This window comes from Equus caballus, chromosome 4, assembly GCF_041296265.1.
Source record: "Equus caballus isolate H_3958 breed thoroughbred chromosome 4, TB-T2T, whole genome shotgun sequence".
Classification (NCBI taxonomy): Eukaryota; Metazoa; Chordata; class Mammalia; order Perissodactyla; family Equidae; genus Equus; species Equus caballus.
The window spans coordinates 40,635,276-40,654,757 of record NC_091687.1 but is presented as its reverse complement, the minus strand read 5'-3'; the positions used below and the strand labels follow the sequence as shown (position 1 = coordinate 40,654,757).

Below are 19,482 nucleotides of genomic sequence, written 5' to 3'. Positions count from 1 at the left end.
TTACTCAATTTGAGGGGCTTAAGTAGTCTATCACTGATGTTTTCATTTATGTTTCTTTAAATTATTACTGTAGGTTAACATTTTCTTAAAGGTTTATGGTCATTTATGTTTCCTTAAAAGGAACTAATTTCGGTGGTTGTTTTATTAGATAAGAACCTAATCCTAAGTACCTGAGTGAATTAGTGCTGGGATAAATTTACTCACCTAGTAAGGATGTGATTATGAAAGATTTTTGGCTTATGGTGCAAGTAAAATTTGGTTGGTTTTCTTCTAAGACCCAGCAGACAGTCTTCTTCACAGACGGCTGCCTAGTTTTGGCTGATTCGTCGTTTTTCCTCAAGAGAGGCCCAAAGCTGGAGAACAGGGCTTTTACAGGTCAGAAAGGGAAACAGAACTGAATGTTGAAAGTTGTCCAGAATGTTCCTGCACTCTTTCTGACTCAAGCCAGAGTTGTTCACTTTGCTTTCAAAAATATCATTTAACTCATATATTTTTGAGATCAGAATATCTTTTTCAAGCCCTGTTGGGTGAATCGAAGCATGACATTTTTCTAACCAGTCAAGGGAAAAGCATAGAGTGTCTAGGAGATCAACAGTCTTCAGCTTTATTTTATTTTTCCTGTGAATTTCTGAACATTTATTTTTTCAGCCCAGCATGTGAAGTGTATAGTGGTATATCCAAGCTTACCAAAGACGTTTGGGACTTGGCATTACCACAGTGCCTGTCAGCAGTATATCTCATTTGCCATAGAGAGGTCTCTGCCCCAAATGCTGTGCTACATACAGCAGTAGGATAGCACAATGGTTAGGAAATCAAACTCTGGAACCAGCCAGCCTGACTTTAGATACCGTCTCCACCACTTACTGTCCCTATGTCTTAGGCAAAGTGCTAAACCTCTCCATGGCTATTTCTTTCCTCTTTTTGTCTTTAAACAGCTTTATTGAGGTATAATTTACATACCATCAGATTGACCCATATAAGTATACAGTTCAGTGGTTTTTAGTACATTTGCTGAATTGTGCAACCACTACCATGATCTAATTTTAAAGCATTTTATCACCCTAAAAAGAAACCCATACCCATTAGCAGTCTTTCTCCATTGCTACCCCCTCCTACACCACTCCTATCCCTAGCAACCACTAATCTGCTTTCTGCCTCTAAGGATCTGCCTCTTCTGGACAATTCAGACAAAAGGAATCATGCAATATGTGGCCTTTTGTAACTGGTTCCTTTCACTTAGCATAATCCTTTCAAGGTTTATCCACATCATAGCATGTATCTGTACTTCATTCTTTTTATTACCAAATAATATTCCATTATATGGATATACCACATTCTATCTGTTCATCAGTTGATGGACATTTGAGTTGTTTCTACTTTTTGGCTATTGTGAGTCATGCTGCAGTGAACATTTGTTTACAAATGTCTGTTTATTCAGTTGTTAAAATGAGTACCATCTCAAAGAGTTGTTTTGAGGACTAAAAAAGTCAAACTGTGTAGAAATAGCTAGGAGATTAGGAACAAACTAACAAGTGTTGATTAATAAATGCAGTGTATTAGTGTGTGAGTCCTCATCTAACCTCAGGTAGAAGATTTGGCTTACTCAGAGTGCCGTGCTTTCTTAATGATGTCTCTAAAGATCCTCTCTTTTACTTTGCTCCTGACTTTTCCATGAGTTATAATTTTGAAAAGTTTAATTCATTCAGCAAAAATTTATTGAAAACCTACTGTGTGTTAGACACACACTGGGTGCCACCGAGACTTAAAAGAATAAGCAAAAGCATGGAGAAGCACTTCTAGTTTAAGGCTGTCTTTAGTTTGCTAGTCTTTAATCTCTAACCTACCAGAAGGGTTTAGGACTCGGGACCCCTGAACTCCACCCTCACACCAAATGCCACAGATTTTGGGGTCTCTTAATCCATTCACTCTTGTCAGGCCGTTAGTTTGACCGACATATCTATGTTTGTGAAGTGGCTGATTGAAGCTAACTGTTGTGTATGGACAAGGCTAACACTAAGGTAACCATGTCTAGGTGGAGAACTCAACAGGTAAAAGAGTAGTGTCTCAGTCCTGCACTGTAGCTGGGGTTGGTGAATGGTGTTTATTCTCATCAAGACGTCATAGTCCCTCATTTTCTCAATTGGCAGGTTTCTTCTTTTTGTGGAGTTGACTTTATGTTCTTTTTGAACTTACAAAACTATTTTATATTGAAACTGGACTCAGCAAAAGTATCAGCTCCTTGTCTGGCTGCCTGTGTTTTCTTTCTCTTGACTTTGGGGAGACGGTGATCTGCATGGTGATTTAAAATTCACTTATTGAATATTTTGCCCCTGCTATCATCCTCTTCCCTGTAAGAAAACAAAGATTTTTTTGTGATTTCCTCATTTGTTTTGACTCTAAAGTAATGTTTCCTTTTTCCTACAGTAGCACATAGGCAGCATAACAGAGTGATACTACTGCCTCATTCTTCTCTCTGCCTTTCATTCAGATAAAATGCATTAGCAGTTGGAAGAACTGTTTGATAATGTAAGAGTGCCTCTAGTGCTTGCTGTAGGACTGTGAAAAAAGTTTGAATTCTATTATTTAATGTCCATTTGAGGAATTCGTCTTGAATAAGAGCAGAGCAGTAGACAGGCATCACACATACCTATTAAGACATCCTGGATAGCTTATGTGGGGCCTAGCTAATAGTAAACCAGTTTTGTGCTATCATATGGTAGCTGTTTCCATAGACACAAGTTTTACTGTTTGTTTTATTTTAAATATTTACTGTAGTGCAAGTCACATCTTATAAGCTTGCCTAGTTTAGGGCATTTCCATTTAATTTGCAAAACATTTTTTGGTTAATGGCTGCAAAGATGTTAACTCATAGATCCACATTGCTAAGTGTGTCTAGATAGAAGCTAAAACTAGATTACTGGAAACTCTAAAGATGAACTGGAAGAAGATGAACTACGAACTTTCTTATGAACATTCTCTTTAAGACTGTAAGGAATAAAATGATTTAACAGATGAAAGATGTTGACTGCATTCGCCTGTCAGATTATGCCTTAAGCTTAACAGTAGGAACACAAAGGGGTTTCCCTGCTTTCAAGTTATGGTTGGTTTGACATTACTGTGCATTTCCACTTTTCAGCAATAGCTAGTGAGACAGAGTTTGTTTCACTGAGGATTTTCATACCTCTGAGCATTGGATTCCACCTTTACGTTAATTAAACTTTTTATCTTTGTCTTATTTTTAAATACTTCTCCTTGCCTCCTCACTTCCTCCTACCCATTGAGTCCTTTCTCAATCCAGGTTCTGTATTCCTGTTGGCAAGGAACTTGTCTGTCTTCTTCTTCCTTTTTCTACTTTTTCTCCATATAAAGTTTCTGCAGTCAGACCAGGAACCTCAAATAGGAGTCCTGAGAGGAAGCTGCATGGCTCCTTGGGAGAGGGGTTAGTCTGCTCTGCTGCTGTTGATTGCTTTTGCCCAGCAGATATGCTCATAGAGGAACCATTTAAGCTGGTGAATTGTCTTCCAACAAGCCAGAACCAGTCTAGTCACCTAGAGGAAAGTCCTACTGCTGATAGGCTTGAGCTTAATTCATTTTGTCTAATATATAAGACATACTAGAGGTCAGATTTTTTTTTTCTTAAGCTGCCTTTTACTTTCTTTCTTTTTTTTTAGATTGGCCCTGAGCTAACGTCTGTTGCCAATCTTTTTTTTTTCTTCTCCCCAAAGCCCCCCAGTACCTAGCTGTATACATAGTTGTATCCAGGTCCTTCTGGTTCTGCTATGTGGGATGCCACATTAGCATGGCTTGATAAACGGTGCCATGTGTGCTCCAGGATCCGAACCGGTGAAACCCTGGGCCGCCAAAGCAGAGGAGGTGAACATAACCACTCGGCCATGGGGCGGCTCTGAGGCCAGATATTGATGTTTCAAAGTCATTTAATCATTTCAAAATATTTATAGATATCTTAGGACTATTTTTTGTTGCAAGTAATAAAAACCTAACTCAAACTAGGTAAGCACAAAAGTGACTGGTAAGCACTGGCTCACATAACTAATAAATCCAGTACTTAAACAGTGTTGGGTGGAATCTCTTGCCTGTCATCTCTCTGTTCTGGCTCTCTTCTCCATCGGCCGCATTCCATGGTAGGCTCACTAAAGTGGTAGCAAAAACGGCCATCAGCAGCTGCAGGCTTATATGTGGCCAGTTTGGTAATTCCAGAATAAAGAGAGTTCTACTCTCCCAGAAGTTCTAGTAAAATCCCTGGGACTGATTCACGTTCCTGCCCATCTCTGAATCAGTCGTCGCTCTGTTTGTTCAGGGCAGGTTACATACCATCCTGCGCCCATGCCCCCAACCATATTGCCTGAGTATGGGGTAGGAGTGGTTCCTCAACAGAAAAGGAAGAAATTGTTTCCAGAGGAGCTAACGGGTGTTGGGAAGGCAGACACCAAGGATGTCTACTGTAATAGAATGTACTGTGTAGAATGATGTCTACTGTAATAGAAGGTAGAAGAATTTACTCTGATATGATATATAAAGTTTCGTGTACTGTTTGTAAAATTTATTTGGAGTTAATACATAGCCATGTATCATTTCTTATAGTATTTACATGTCAGTCTTCGCTCCCTCAACTAGATAGTAAAGCTCTTAAAGACAATACCTATCTTAGATCTGTTGAAATCTCTAAAACATGGTAGGTACTGATAAGTGTTTATGGATGCTACTGAAATGGCAATTTCTTTCTGGCAGCGTGCCCATTATTATTGGTGGCAAATATTTCTGGAGTTAGGCCATTCAGTGTTTGTTGAGAACAAGTGTACACACAGTCCATATTTAAGGAATGAAAGGAGAACAACCTGGCCAGTAGCGTGGGGCTAGTGGGATGTGTGAACATAAATTTGGTATATGCAAGCTGTAGCCACAGAGTGTGCTTCATGGACTATGGAGGAAGAGATTAGGGATAAAAAAAACATTTCTTCTCAACTCCAAAGACTAGCTGTAGTTCAAATAAAATGCTGTTTAGCGCCCCTAGGCAGCTGTGCCAGACATCTCTTAGCCCTTGAACTATTTAATGTCCAAACATTCAAGAGTATGAAAAAAAAAAAAGTGACAGGAAAAAATCCTCATAGAACTTCCTGTGAAAGGTCAAAGTTTAATCACTGCAAATAATGCAGATTTCCCTTTTATTACAGCTACAATAGAAAGGCAGGGCTTGTGTTTACAAAGCATGTTGTTTGGGAGACTTTTGTAAATTGTAATCTTTGGAAATCCCAAACCTATTGGATGTAATCCCATCCATTAGATGAGGGCAACTTGCCTATGCAATAGATCCAGAATAGCAAGTTAAATGGAGAACATGAACAGGAAGCAGTCATTAAGAATTACAATGGGTAGGATGCAGAGTTAATTCACGGAGATATTTTGTTATGAGATAATTACATCACTGGGACAGCTGGAAAGCTGAGTGCTCTGCTGGACCGCAGTGCTTGCTCTCTGCCCTGCAGCTGGGGGGTCAGGACAATAGAGACAGGGAGAGAACTTGCTTTATGGGATAGTTAGGGGCTTGGCTGACTTAATTTTGAGATGATAACGTATCTGCCTTTTTTGGATTGCGTTTGCACAGCTAAATTGGATTCATGGACTTAGTAAATGCTGAGAACCACTTTTCACTCCTACGTTTTGAACACTCACTTGGATCACATTAAGCTAAGCTCTAATGGATAAATATTGAATGGTAGTTTTCATTTCCTCTAAAAGTCATCTGAGATAGTTTGTTCATATTCAACACAGTGTGATTATATGGAACTGCAGTCATGCAATCATTGAAACAGGGTATTTTTGTCAGTTTACTGAATAGTAAAAAAAAAGTTTTAGAAAGTTTTAAGATTCCTTGGTCAACACAAGGAATCATACAATGGAAGTTATTTTCCAGTGTTTATGTTCAAATGTCCAGACCTGTCTGGCTCTTTTGTTTTGCAAGTATAGGGGTTATAGGCAGCTTGGGCACATTCCTCATTGATTTATATAAATATATTACAGATTGTTAACCTCCTGCCAAATACCGGGGATTTCAGTTATTGTTCAGCTCAGTTGCTTTATGTGAGACTTATTTGTTACATTACAGCATCTATCTTCTCTTTATTGCCCACCACAGTGACTATTATTTGGTTTGGGTTAATTCCAAAGGGAGTCACTGTAGACAAAAAAATATCATAAATATTATGTTCTAAAATTCCTAAGGTTAATATTTATCAAAATGTATTTCCTACCCATTATGACTAACATAACTTAATTTTTACTGTGATGATGTTTTACTAAACAGTTAAGTGAGACAAAATTTCATATTTTAGGGTAGAGCAATATTTCCCAAAATGTCTTCTGTGGAGTTCTGGGTCCAGAGGATGTTGGTGGCCATCATGGGAACCCAAAGGAGGGGTATCCTGCAGTTCTTCCTAGGGCTTTTACTTCCCTTCATGTCACTTGTGAATTTCTAAGGAGAATATAATATGCTCTGTTTCCCAAGTGAAGTTAATAATGGCACCTTAAAAAAATAAGAATAGGGGCTGGCCCCGTGGCCGAGTGGTTAAGTTCGCGCGCTCCGCTGCAGGCGGCCCAGTGTTTCGTTGGTTCGAATCCTGGGCGCGGACATGGCACTGCTCATCAAGCCACGCTGAGGCAGCGTCTCACATGCCACAACTAGAAGGACCCACAACGAAGAATACACACCTATGTACTGGGGGACTCTGGGGAGAAAAAGGAAAAAATAAAATCTTAAAAAAAAAAAAAATAAGAATAATTATCTCCTTGAACTAGCATGAGCCACGTCTACCTAACACCATTCTTTTTGTAGCTTGGAAGAATATGTAATTATATACATTCAATTTATACAGGAATGTTCTACTCTATGTACTGTCACACATCTTTTTAAAATTCCGCTGTTTAAAAATTGCCACTTTTTAAAAAATTTTTTAAACTTTTAAAAAATTGCCAACTAAAATTACTGCCTCTTCTCCATGCTTATCATTTGGGGCAGTTGGCAATGATTTCAGTGAGCTCGCTTTTGCACAACTCGTGTGTGGAGTCCAGTTGCTGCAGGTGCTTAAATGGTTCCTCTGTGAGCATATCTGCTGGGCAAAAGCAATCAACAGCAGCAGAGCAGACTAACCCCTCTCCCAAGGAGCCATGCAGCTTCCTCTCAGGACTCCTATTTGAGGTTCCTGGTCTGACTGCAGAAACTTTATATGGAGAAAAAGTAGAAAAAGGAAGAAGACAGACAAGTTCCTTGCCAACAGGAATACAGAATCTGGATTGAGAAAGGACTCAATGGGTAGGAGGAAGTGAGGAGGCAAGGAGAAGTATTTAAAAATAATACAAATAGAATAAAATATAATATTTTGAAGAGAGTGATAGAACTTTGAGAAAAATAACTTGGATGGGTTAGATGTGATTCTTGAATTGTGTCACACAAAGAGTGTTTGAAAACGGTTTCAGTGAGATGAAGCAACATAGCATGCTGCCAGGGTTGTTAGGTAACTAACAACGGTTTGGGAGCAGCAGTGTTTTATCGTCATTTCATTCTCCAGTTATGTCTCTGTCAAAAGTTTTTTTCTTATGGAAATTGCTAAAATGTCTTATATATTACAAACTGTAAGTGCAGTAAGAACTGGAGTTACTAAAATCATTGTTGACCCGAGGTAGTCATATACAATGTATTTTTTAATTAAGGAAATTTATTAATTTTAATGGAAAACATTTTTAAAATAATGTTTAAGAAGCACAACTGTAATGGTGCAGTTCCCACATTTGTATTTGATTTTAGTACATGCCGTTTTTGGTTCATTGCTGTTATATTTTATTACAAAAATAGAAGCTACAGATATAAAGAAGCTTGGTGATTGTGGAACACCTTTTTCTTCTTCAAAAGGGAGAAAAAAAGTGAAGCTGTGAACGTATGTTGGTTTAATGGAAAAAAAAGAAGATGGTTCAAAGGAGCCTCTGAATTGATGGTAGTTACCTCAAATTACCAAATTGAAAGAGGTGTTTTGATAAACTTCCCAGGTGTCAAATCCATGCATGAGAGCAATCATAGTTTTCGTAGTATGGTGTTCATATGATTTATGGCACTATCTTTAATAATTTATTAATTAGGAGTTTTTACTTTATCAATAATTTTCTAGAATAAGTCCTATTAGTGACATTACAAGAGTTTAGAATTTCGAAAAAGTTGGTTAGAAGTAGGTGATATTTGGAAGTAGATAAAAGTGCGGAAGAAATCCAGTTGATCTTAATTGGTTTTAATGGAGCTGTAGAACACACACCAAACTGCCCGTAATTAAAAAGTAGTTTGGATCTGGCTGTGAAGTACGTGTGGTTGTTGGTGGTGTTCACCACACCAGATTTAACTTAATTATAGTGTTGTTTAGTTTCTTTTAAAGTTTAGTTTAGATTCACAGAGAAGCACCAAATGTTGTGTGGCCCGTCTAGCCCAGAATGCAGCAGGGTGGCACCATGGACGAGCTAAGCATTAGACATTTAACAGAGGTGAGATACAAAGTGGGTAACTGGGAGTCAACCCTGCATTTTAGTAATTGGGTTATATGCATATTATAGTTAGGTTCTTTGAAGAGAGTGTGTATTCAATTTTTAAAAGATGAAAGAAAATAATATGAATAGTATTTTATTAGCCTTTTCTTAGTATTTATAATACATTCTTGTCAAAAAAATTTATTTACAACTTGTTTATGGGTGGTTTGTGTAATTCTTCAAACAGTTGTTGAGCATTCCATGTGCCAGATAGTATGCTACGTATGGTTGAAACTGAACAAAAATGTGTCCTTGGGCTCAAAAATTCTTTTTACTACTGAGGGGTTTGTTTTTAAAACTGAAAATTTGAATTAATTGTGGGGTTTTACGGAAGAAGTTGGATTCACTCATCCAAACTTACAGTCTGCTAATCTGTGTTTGTCATTTAAGGGTGATATAGTTTACCATTGCAGCTTCAAACCCCTCCCCCAAAAAGAATGTTAAAATTGCACAGTTTTGATTAGTATGATATTTGGAATTTTAAAACTAAGAATTTATGCCCCTTCCGGGGAAATGGTTTGATTCACCAGGATGAGAAGTCTTTTTTAGCAATAAACCAATTTCTCCATATTCCATTCTACTTATTTTCACAGGCATGATTTTAACACCTTAAATTCCAAGAAAATCTTCACTGCAGAGTCCACCGTCTGCAAAGAATGCTTAATTTGTCTTTTTAATGATTCTCAAACTGTGAGCTAAGAAGAACCGTATTTTTCTTTGACTGCAGTTTTAAAGCTATCTCTGTTGGCAAGTTCTTCCTAAGGTCTTCACTAAGGAAATTCTCCAAGCAGATGTTCTCATGCTCCAGTTGTGTTGCTTTCTCTTTGCTGCTGTGGATTTTGTAACCACTTAACCAGGTCCTCCTTTCCTGACCGTTCATACTCATATAAAAGCATCAGATCCCATTAGGTATCCTTACCTATTATCACAAGGAATGATCAGCACTAGTTGAATTTTTTTTTCTTTTTTTTCCTGTTATGTGATCAAATTGAAGGATATGTATAAGACATACAGGTTACTTTTTTGCTTACTGCCACCTACTTAATATCTCTTTCCTTTTTCTTTTAGGTTGTTTGATGTGTGCACAGTGTCACGAACAGACAGAGAAACCAAACTAACATTAGTGTTTGAACATGTTGATCAAGACTTGACCACTTATTTGGATAAAGTTCCAGAGCCTGGAGTGCCCACTGAAACCATAAAGGTACCACGAATCATCTTTCTGCCTGGTCAAACAGTCACACTATTATAGTTTATTAAGCAGTGGCATTCCTTCCCTATGAAAATTGCCAGATTTAGAGCTTTTGGAACTTAATATAAAGTTAAATATATCTAATATAACTAAGTGGAATGTTTTCAGGATGGGATATAGTCTAGTTCATTAATTTTAGGGCTCACTGGGAAAACCCTTTAGTTCTAATACTTATTAAAATTATTGAAAATTATTTACTTGTCCTTATCTGGCCCTAACCTTAGAAAGTATAATGTAGTAAATAATAGCTCAGACTTTTTCCGACGGTTCATAGACTTTGAAGGATATAATTTGAAACATCATCCATAAGCACACTGAATATCCTAATTGTTTACTGGTTCTAGGACATACCTGTGCTATATAAATCCGAAATACTGGTTGTTAGGCCCTTCTTTCTCCATTTTTTCTCAATCACAACATTTATAGGAAGCCTAAGTGCCAGGTACCACTCCAGATTTTTGGGATTCAAAGATAACTTAAGACTTCTTAGAGGTCAGCAAGCTAGATACAGTGTATTGACTGGAAGTCCATTCTTCCTTTAAGTCTAATGGAAAAAGCTATTTATAAATCTGTTGGTTGTATTTCTGTGCTGCTTAATTGAACTTCCCAGCAGATCTTTTAAATCCATGCACATCATGTGCAGGTCTTCATAAAGACCCTTTTGTTTATGCAAATTAGCTGACTTAACTAAACAGACTCCTTCCTTACCTTATCATTCATTGTTTAGAAATGAGTTACAGAATTCAGCGTTACTTTAGATAGGAGTTCCTAGATAAAAATAGTTTATCTTCTGAACAGAGTAAGAAATGTCTTTTACTGATGGTTACGTGGTGTTCCCAGATACTGATACATTTAGAATTTGACATATTGACTGATTTATTCCTTTGGTTTTAGACTAATAAAGGATTTATGTTCTCCCACCTGGCTTTCATAAGAGAATATGCTCCTCAGTACTGGTCTCGTTTCTTCTTGAGCTGTTTTAAGAACACTCAGGCCCTTTAAATGTAGGCATTCCTAGCTACCTATTCTTGGTACTCTTCTCTTCTATCTCTGCACCCCTCTTTCCTCTCAAATTCTATTCCAGTCCTGTGTCTTCAGTCTCTCCTTTATAAGTTTGTCCAAAACTCAACGTTCAGCATGCAGGGCAGGGCATAGTCCCTTTTCATATACTCTGTTTTCTGGCCAAATTGTGCTAATCCCTATTCTCTTAGTGTGGCTCATAATTTCCAACTTCTGTGGCCTCCTTCTCATTGCCATTTCTTTTGCTCCCCACACCCCTGCCAATAACTACCTGCCTAAATTTTTCAAGGCCCTCCCCAGATAGCATTTGATCAACTTTTACAGCTGGGTGTAATCTCATTTGTCTTATGGCATTTGTTCTACATATTTCTACCTCTTTATCATGTTTTCTATCTCATTTGTCTTATGGCATTTGTTCTACATATTTCTACCTCTTTATCATGTTTTCTACCTTTAAATTGTGATTATTTGTGTCCATATCTTGCCTTTTCCTTCAGCTTTGTATCCTGACAGTCCCTATACAATGATTTCTACACATAGGTGCTCAATAAATAAGACATATTGCCAGCCTTTCTTCAGATATATAATTATTTCCAAGTTGTTTTTAAATGACTTCCAACAGCTTAAACATATACTGTCAAAATAATCATCAGCTTCTTCTGATTCAATTCTAAGTTCAAAATTACTGTTTTTGGCGGGTCATTTTTTTTTGGGCAGTGAGACAAGATAACCATGTATTTATATCATACATAGATGGTATACTGCCTATATAGATGTTCTGCACTTCACATTAAAATCTCCTAGGATGTTAGAGGCTGCAGAGTGTAATTGTTTGCAAAAGTATCTGTGTAGTTAAAATGATTGATAAGCCAGGTTTGATCAGGAAGGAGTAGAAATGAAGTGGGGTCGGGGGAATTCTCAAGGGTGGGGGTGGAGGGGTAAGCAGGGTAAGATGAGGAACGGGCAGAAAGGTGGTCACCAAAGTGAGGTAAAGGAGAGAGAGGAGTGGGGGAGTGGCTGAGCCAGGGGTGATGGGGGAATAGTGCTTGTTACCAAAAGCTTTTGACGAGGTGAGATATTAAAAGTTAAAAGTATTTCTAAGCTTCTCATCTGTCTGCAGGAAAAGGAAATGTCACTTGAATCTGTGTTGAACAGGAGATTCTCCCTGATGCTCTTAAATTTCTTCAGTCTTCAGGGCAGCACCCCCTCTGGTCCCTGTAGGGACCAAGTTGGCTGGTGTAAGGGTGGAGGTGGGGACGAGGAGCTCCGGTTATTTAAGGTTTGCGGTTAATGGTGTATTGATATTTTCATAGTAAAATAAAACTATGGTCAACTGAAATATTGCAGGCAGTTAATTTCTATGTTAATAGTTAATTGAATATTTTTTGCTAACTTAAAAGTTAATCACAAAACTATTTTTATTTTCATCCTTAATTTTTTTAAATTTTCTGAACTATTCTAATCTATTTTTCTTCCTTATTCAATGTAAGATTTTTTTTTTTTATCATTTGAGTGTTTGTGATCTTTTAAGGTCATTATTTAAAACATGAATAATAATTTAAAAGCATTATAAAACGATCGAATGTATAGTTTTAGGCTGAATATGTAATTGATACAAATTTATTTTTATTAAACACTTGTCTCTTTTTTTCCTGGGATTGGCTTCTTTTTAAGAATTGATTTGCAGGATAAACATCTGCTAAGTGGGAGCTTCTGGCTAGTTGAGGTTCTGGTTAATTGAGTTTTTCAGGCACACAACCAGAGAACAGAAATATTTCGTTGTTGTATGGGCTCATTTATGAGATATCTCAGTAACCAGATCAAGAGAATATTGTTATTATGAACAACCTATTGGGAACACAGAATTGGATTCTTTATATAGAATGTTTTGTTGTAATAAGAGTTTTTCTGAATATACTTGTACAAATATTTATTGAATATTTACAGGGAGAGTTTTCTGCTGGGCACTTGGGGACACAAAACTGAGGGGCTGGCCCGGTGATGCAGCAGTTAAGTTCGCACGTTCCACTTCAGTGGCCCGGGGTTCGCTGGTTCAGATCCCAGGTGTGGACATGGCACCGCTTGGCACGCCATGCTGTGGTAGGCATCCCACATATAAAGTAGAGGAAGATGGGCATGGTTGTTAGCTCAGGGCCAGTCGTCCTCAGCAAAAAGAGGAAGATTAGCAGTAGTTAGCTCAGGGCTAATCTTCCTCCAAAAAAAAAAAAACTGAATTAGTCACGAAATTGCTCTCAAGGTCCTTAGAGTATAAGAGAAGAGATAAAGTACACATAGAACCATGTGGTACACATTCTCTGTGGTTATTTAAATAGTTTAGGGGGCATTTTCAAGTTTATAAAAAACTTGTTTATGAATAAGCACAATGTATAGCTGATTCTTTGCATTTTAGTATCAAAATATTTTCTAAAGTGTTCTTCAAAATCATAGACATTAGTATTGATATTGTCTTGCATGTATCAGAACATGCCATGTTGCAAAATAGTTATAAATATGTAAAATATTTTAACATGAAATAGAAATAGAAAATCAAGAAAAGACCTCATGTGGCCGGCCTGATGGCATAGTGGTTAAGTTTGTGTGCCAGGCTTTGGTGGCCCAGGGTTCGCAGGTTCCGATCCCAGGCACAGACCTATATACCACTCATCCAACCATGCTGTGGCGGTGTCCCACATGCAAAATAGAGGAAAATTGGCGCAGATGTTAGCACAGGGATAATCTTCCTCACCAAAAAGAGGAAGATAGGCAACAGATGTTAGCTCAGGGCCAATTTTCCTGACCAAAAAAAAAGAAAGAAAGAAAAAATTTCTCATATAAGACCATTTAGGCTAAGGGAATTTTCCTCAACCACTTGTCCCCCACAGTGTTTTCTGTGACCCTCTTCACCTGTTAGCTCACTTAAATTCAGAATATTCAAGTGTATGTTCAGAACATAAATTGTATTAGGTGGGCAGTACTTGCAAAAAACTGAGATGCTCCATGATCTCTGTCTAGGTATTATAGAAGTAAAATCTTTTAGTTCAGTGCCATTTTTAATCAGTGTGTTTCTTAGAAAAAAGCCTGCGATGGGCTTATTTTCCCAGTTTACACAGATCACGTAACAATTTTTCAAATGCATGTAAATACTATTTGTTTTTAAAAAGTAAAAAAGGCAGAAAAGCACCCCTGAAGCCCTGAGTATTTGTTAAGGTTGGTAGTTGTGTGAACTCTTTGAGGAAATTCTGTAATTATTGTATGGTAGTCATATCAGACTTCAGTAAAGTAAGTTAAGAGCATAGGCCTAAACTGAAAATTGTCATTGAGAGGCTTGAGAATAAAATAAAATCATAGGTGATTCTTTCCAACATTTTTAAATACACCTTATTCTGAAACACATACATACATCTTATTAATACTTCATCTTGAGGTTTTCTTCACATTCTTTAATCTCTTTTCTTGATGTCCTAAAGAACGTCCTTTTTGTTGATGGTCACATTCACTTCAGGGAGCCTGTTGCCTGCTATACTGTGAAGTCATGAACACTCACATTTTACCTCATAGGCTTATCATTGCCATCTCTTGCTTTCCTTTTTCTAATTCAGAATGTTACCTTTTGATCTGCTTAATTATGGAGGAATTCAGTGCCATCTTTATGAATTTTTATTTGAGATTTGTTATTGTCTTCTTGCACCTAGACACTTAAACTTATGAGGCAATAATTAACAACTTAATTATTGTCTTATTTTGTTCTTTTAGAGTTCCTGGTAAATTTAGAATATCTGGGCTTATATAGCCCACCTTTATGGGGGCTTTCTAAGAAAAGAAAGGATTTCTGGATTGTTACTTTTTCTCTTTCGTGCCTTTATCTGCTATTTTATGATAGGGGATCAGAAAGAACTGTAAATAAAAACCCTCACCTTGTGCCTTAGTCATTTGTAACTTCTACTCAGAAAAAGAGCTATATGGCAGGATATATGCGGTGAGAGACTCCTATGTAAAATCTTTTGCTCTCCAGGCTTTCAAAATGTAATGCCCTCTTTTATTCATTTGTTACTTAGGCTTGCCTATATAGTACATTATCTCTCCTACTATGTGACCTGGTTTCTCAGCTATCTCATAAACTCTTTGAGAACCTAGTATCATTTTTTTGGACATTCTGTGCACGGAACATGTTTGATGAAATTGGCAATATAATTTCACAAGTAGAAATTTGAGGCACTGAAAGGTCACTCAGAAGATCAGTTGCCTCCCCAGAATAGCACAGGGTTCTTTAAGCTCAACACCATATGGCCTCTTTAGATGACTCAATCTTGGAATAAAAATTATATTTTATTTATGCATCTCTATGATAAGTGAATTCTGTAGGGCTTGAGAAAGCCAAAAAAACTCAAGGTTTCTGTGTCTGTATGGGTCATTTTCTCTATGAATTAGATTTCATTTTATCTTCAATTGAATGTTTTTTTAGAGATTTCTGTTGGTTGTAATATTTTTACGAGGAGATAAAATATACTATTAGGTTTATTTTACGAAATCCAGACTTCAGAGACTGACACACACTCTTAATAGCACCTGTTTTCTGCCTCTGGGAAATATCTGTTTTCATGAATAATATGTGCTTGCAGTAAACAGTGGCTCTGGTGTCAGTCTGGGATGCCCAGGGCTGATTCATCTTTCTCTGTCTGACATAATGCAAAGTGACTGACTGGTCCCCTGTGCTGCAGATGAGGAAAGTCTCCCAGAGCCTTCTCTCCTCTTACCCTTAAAGCAATCAAGCCATGGCCCCTCTCGGCTCCTGGTGGTCCCCACTTTGCCTGAATTATGAGCAGGTGATTTGTCTCATCTTTGCAGGACACAGAGCAAATTAACATGAAAATATCGCTTCTCAGAAAACAAGGCAGGCTTGAATGCCCTGTCGCTGCTGGTCATTAGCCATCTGCCACCGACACTCATACTCTGTTTATCACATTTGAAATTCAGAGCAGATGTTGCATAATAAAGTAATCCCAAAAACAAGGCAAGAAATTCAAAGAACAAATACTCCACAATAGCTATAAGGATCCTGGAAGGAAATTTTGTTCAATGTAATATCATGGCTAGACTAACTGAATAGACCATGTTTTTTAAAACTCACACACACACACGCACACCTCGCGTGATGTTTAGTGCAAACTGCTTTTCATAGTAATATGAAATAATTTTAAAAGAAAGTACATATTTGAAAGATGCCTGAGAGGACTGTTTAATGAAATTAATTTTAATAGGCAAAGTAGAATGTTGTAATAACACTAGTTCTGGTGCAAAGGACCTCAAAGGTCAGTCATGCCAGTGTTGATTTTTACTCTAAGATGAGCCTTGACTTAAAGCAATTGGACTTAAAATAGTTCACTCCTGTAGTACAGTTGGCTCTCTTAGGGCTTGTTGCTCGACAGTGTGGTTTCTCAGACAGTTAATTTTCTTCTTGGTACTGAAGATCCTGTGTTCCCTTTACCCTTTCCCTCCATGGCCTCCTCCCCACAACTGCCCCACCACCCCCGCTCTCACCACCCTCCCACCCCCACTCTCTTAGCTTCCCTGGGCTCTGCATGGCTCTGCCCCAGCTTCCTCTTCAGTCCCTGGCTTTTGGCTCTCTCCAGCCTGAGTCCTAAGAGTCTTTCATTTTGGTTTCACTCCCCTTCCACATTAATGTAGCATTCGATAGAATTGGTTATTGTAATGTTTTATCTAATCAATTTAGGCGCATTCTAGACCTATAATGTCTTTTAAAAAGCACATCATTCATAGTATATTAACTATTCTGCTTAGAGGCATTCTACTTTTTAAAAAAACAGGAATCTGAACTTTCGTCAGGAATGTAACCTATATTATAGTTTTTCTCTGTGGAAAGTCAGCTTTTAATATAGTCTTTTGGCTCAAAAGAAATGTTTTCTCCACACAAACCACACCCTTACCAGTGTATATGCTCCCCACACACAGAATTTGGGGAGTTTTTTTTTTTAAGAGGACTATCAGGTATATCAAAAGCAAAAGTTAAGTGGCCAGTCTGAGAGTAGATAGAGGGTTAGATCAGAGTAGGGCCACAGCATTAGCCATTGATTCCAGAAGGAGAGATGATCGAAAGGAAGGGGGAGTCAACACTGAGTCACCCCAAATTTAGGGGGAAACGTAGAGTGCGTGAACTGCAACGGTGGTAACTTTCACTGATTCAATGAACTTCCACAGGGGGAACATTTTTAGGTAATCTAGATTTTGAGGACTCTCCCAGAAACAAATCCTTGAGCAATTTCCCAAGCTCTTATAGTAGAAATTATCAGGAGAAAGAGGATAGAATTATGCACATATGTGATTATCTATAAGTATGTAATAACAAACCATAGCAGTTGTTTAGTGGTTTGGTTTTTTTCCCCAATAGGAAATATGAGTTTTAAAAAAACATGCTATTGTGTTTCTAAAGGTACTATACGACCGACTCACTAAAATAAATTCTGACTCGCTAAAATAAGCAAATGACACTTTGATCAAGTGTCTTGTAAAGATCAAGATCTTTAGAAAATATTTCCTCACCTTAGGCATTGAATGTTCATAGAGTCCATTAAAAAGTTGCAGGCAGTATATACCCAGTCTGTGTCAGACAGAGAGCAGAGTGATTCTCTGCATAGAAGAGGGCTATTCCTCACCTAAGTTTAATGTGGGCCTAAGCTCTCTGTTTTCAGTCTCCTTTCTGGCTCTCTTCCTCTAAACATTGGAATATCCAAGGCTCCACCCTTTTCTCTTCCCTGTCTACACTTTCGGGCCAGGTGATGTTGTTCAGTCTAGAATCTTCAGATATCATTTATTCTTCAGTCTGACCTCTCTCCCTTGCTCGAAATGTGTTATAGTCAACCAGGCATTTGAGATCTCATCACTAAAACGTTGTCCAACAATCCTCTCCCCAGCTCAAACCTTCCCCACCTGCCCAGCTGTTTCAGTCTCAAACCTCAGCATCATTCTTGGTTTCTTGCCTTCCTTTACAATCTTCGTCTAATCCATTAGCAAGTACTTTTGGTTTTGTCCCCAAAAGATATCCCCAAACCGACTACTTTTCAATATCTGCGTTGCTGAAGCTCTAGTCCAACCCATCAACCAGCTTCTTAACTCAACATGCTGCTTCCACTCCTGCCCCTTTGTAGATCATCCTCTGTATACCAACCAGGGGGACCTTATTAAAATGTAAATAAAACTATTACTCCCCTACTGAAAACTTTTCTCCAGTGGTTTCCTATGAAGTATAGAATAAAATCAAAAGTCCTACATGATCTAGTGCTCTTCCTGCCTACCTGCTCCCCACCCCCCAAACTGCCTCCGCCCTTCTCCTGGCTCACTGTTCTTCAGCCACACCTGCCTTCTTTGTGTTCTTCCAACATGCTCGCTGCTCAGAATGTGTGTACTTACTATTCATCCTGTTTGGAACGTTCCACGCCTCTGCCTCCCAAGGCCCACAAGTGGGATGCCTATTTCTCATCATTCTAGTCTCGACGCATGTCATCTCCTAAAGCTCCACATCTAGTTACGGTTTACCACATTACACCCCATTGTCCTATTTTATTTTCTTCATAATGCTTAGCTGAAATTATCTCATTCATTTTTTTATGCTGCTTGTTCATGTTTCCCAACTAGAAGATAAGAGCTTCGAAGTTAGGACTCTAGTTTATTGCAGGATCCCCAGTATTAGCATACTGTCTAGAATATAGAGGACTCTCAGTAAACATGTGTTGGTCACTATACTAGGTGCTTACCTTATTAATACCCTCTAATTAATTCTGAAATGTATTCCCATTGTACAAGTGAGGAAATTGTAATTTTTCAAGGATAGATTTTATACACATACATATACACACACAAACGCACATATATATAATAGAAAAATAAGCTAAGAGTATGTCCTGTCTCCACTCCACTTGGCTCTTTCACATTGATTTCTTTATGGTGGGCAGGGACACAGGGAGTATCTGTTTTATAACTAAGGATTTTCTTGGTCGGCTTGGTTTAGATATAGTCTAAAACCAATAACTGATCTCCACTAGAAGTGTAAGGCATTTTCTCCTTTAATATAGTACTGACTTAAATAAATTCCAGAAATTGCTCTCTTTCAGTGTTGAACTCTGTTAAATATGTTTTATGCTAAGGATGGGAAACCAAGTCCAATGAAGAGATTGATTGATACTATGAATCTTAGACCCCATTCTCATTTCTCAGGGGTATATAGCTAAAAGATAATTTCGTAGTTATGCATTTTTAAGCATTTAAAGATAACTTTCCATATATTCACCATTGTAGGCAAAGTTACTCCCCATCCCCACCTTGAGCAGCAGCAGCTTCAAAGAGTTAAGTTACTTTTAAAAATGTAATTGAAAAACCTGTGTTTATTCATTCGGATTTTTATCATTCTCATCCAGAAATTTCAGATACCCATATATGTATTGTGGAGTTTGGAAGTTAAGAAAGCACCATTCTGCTAGAGCAATTGCTAACAATCTGTAATCACTAAATTTTAAATTAATGAAAGACATATAGAGAAGATATCTATTAGTTTTCTAAGATAGTGTCTCACTCCTCATTCCTAAGCAAGGTGGCAAGGATTAAACAGTCCTTTC

General features: G+C 37.8%; 1 protein-coding gene across 6 annotated transcripts in view; it reads left to right on the top strand.

Moving 5' to 3' along the window:
* CDK6 (cyclin dependent kinase 6) overlaps window positions 1-19,482 on the top strand; it is a 234,087-nt gene that overhangs the window by 56,521 nt on the left and 158,084 nt on the right. For all 6 annotated transcript variants that reach the window (XM_023639196.2, XM_023639197.2, XM_070265669.1 and 3 more), the window contains exon 3: window positions 9,652-9,787. In XM_023639196.2, coding sequence (XP_023494964.1) covers window positions 9,652-9,787 — 136 coding nt within the window. The remainder of the gene's footprint in view (window positions 1-9,651; window positions 9,788-19,482) is intronic.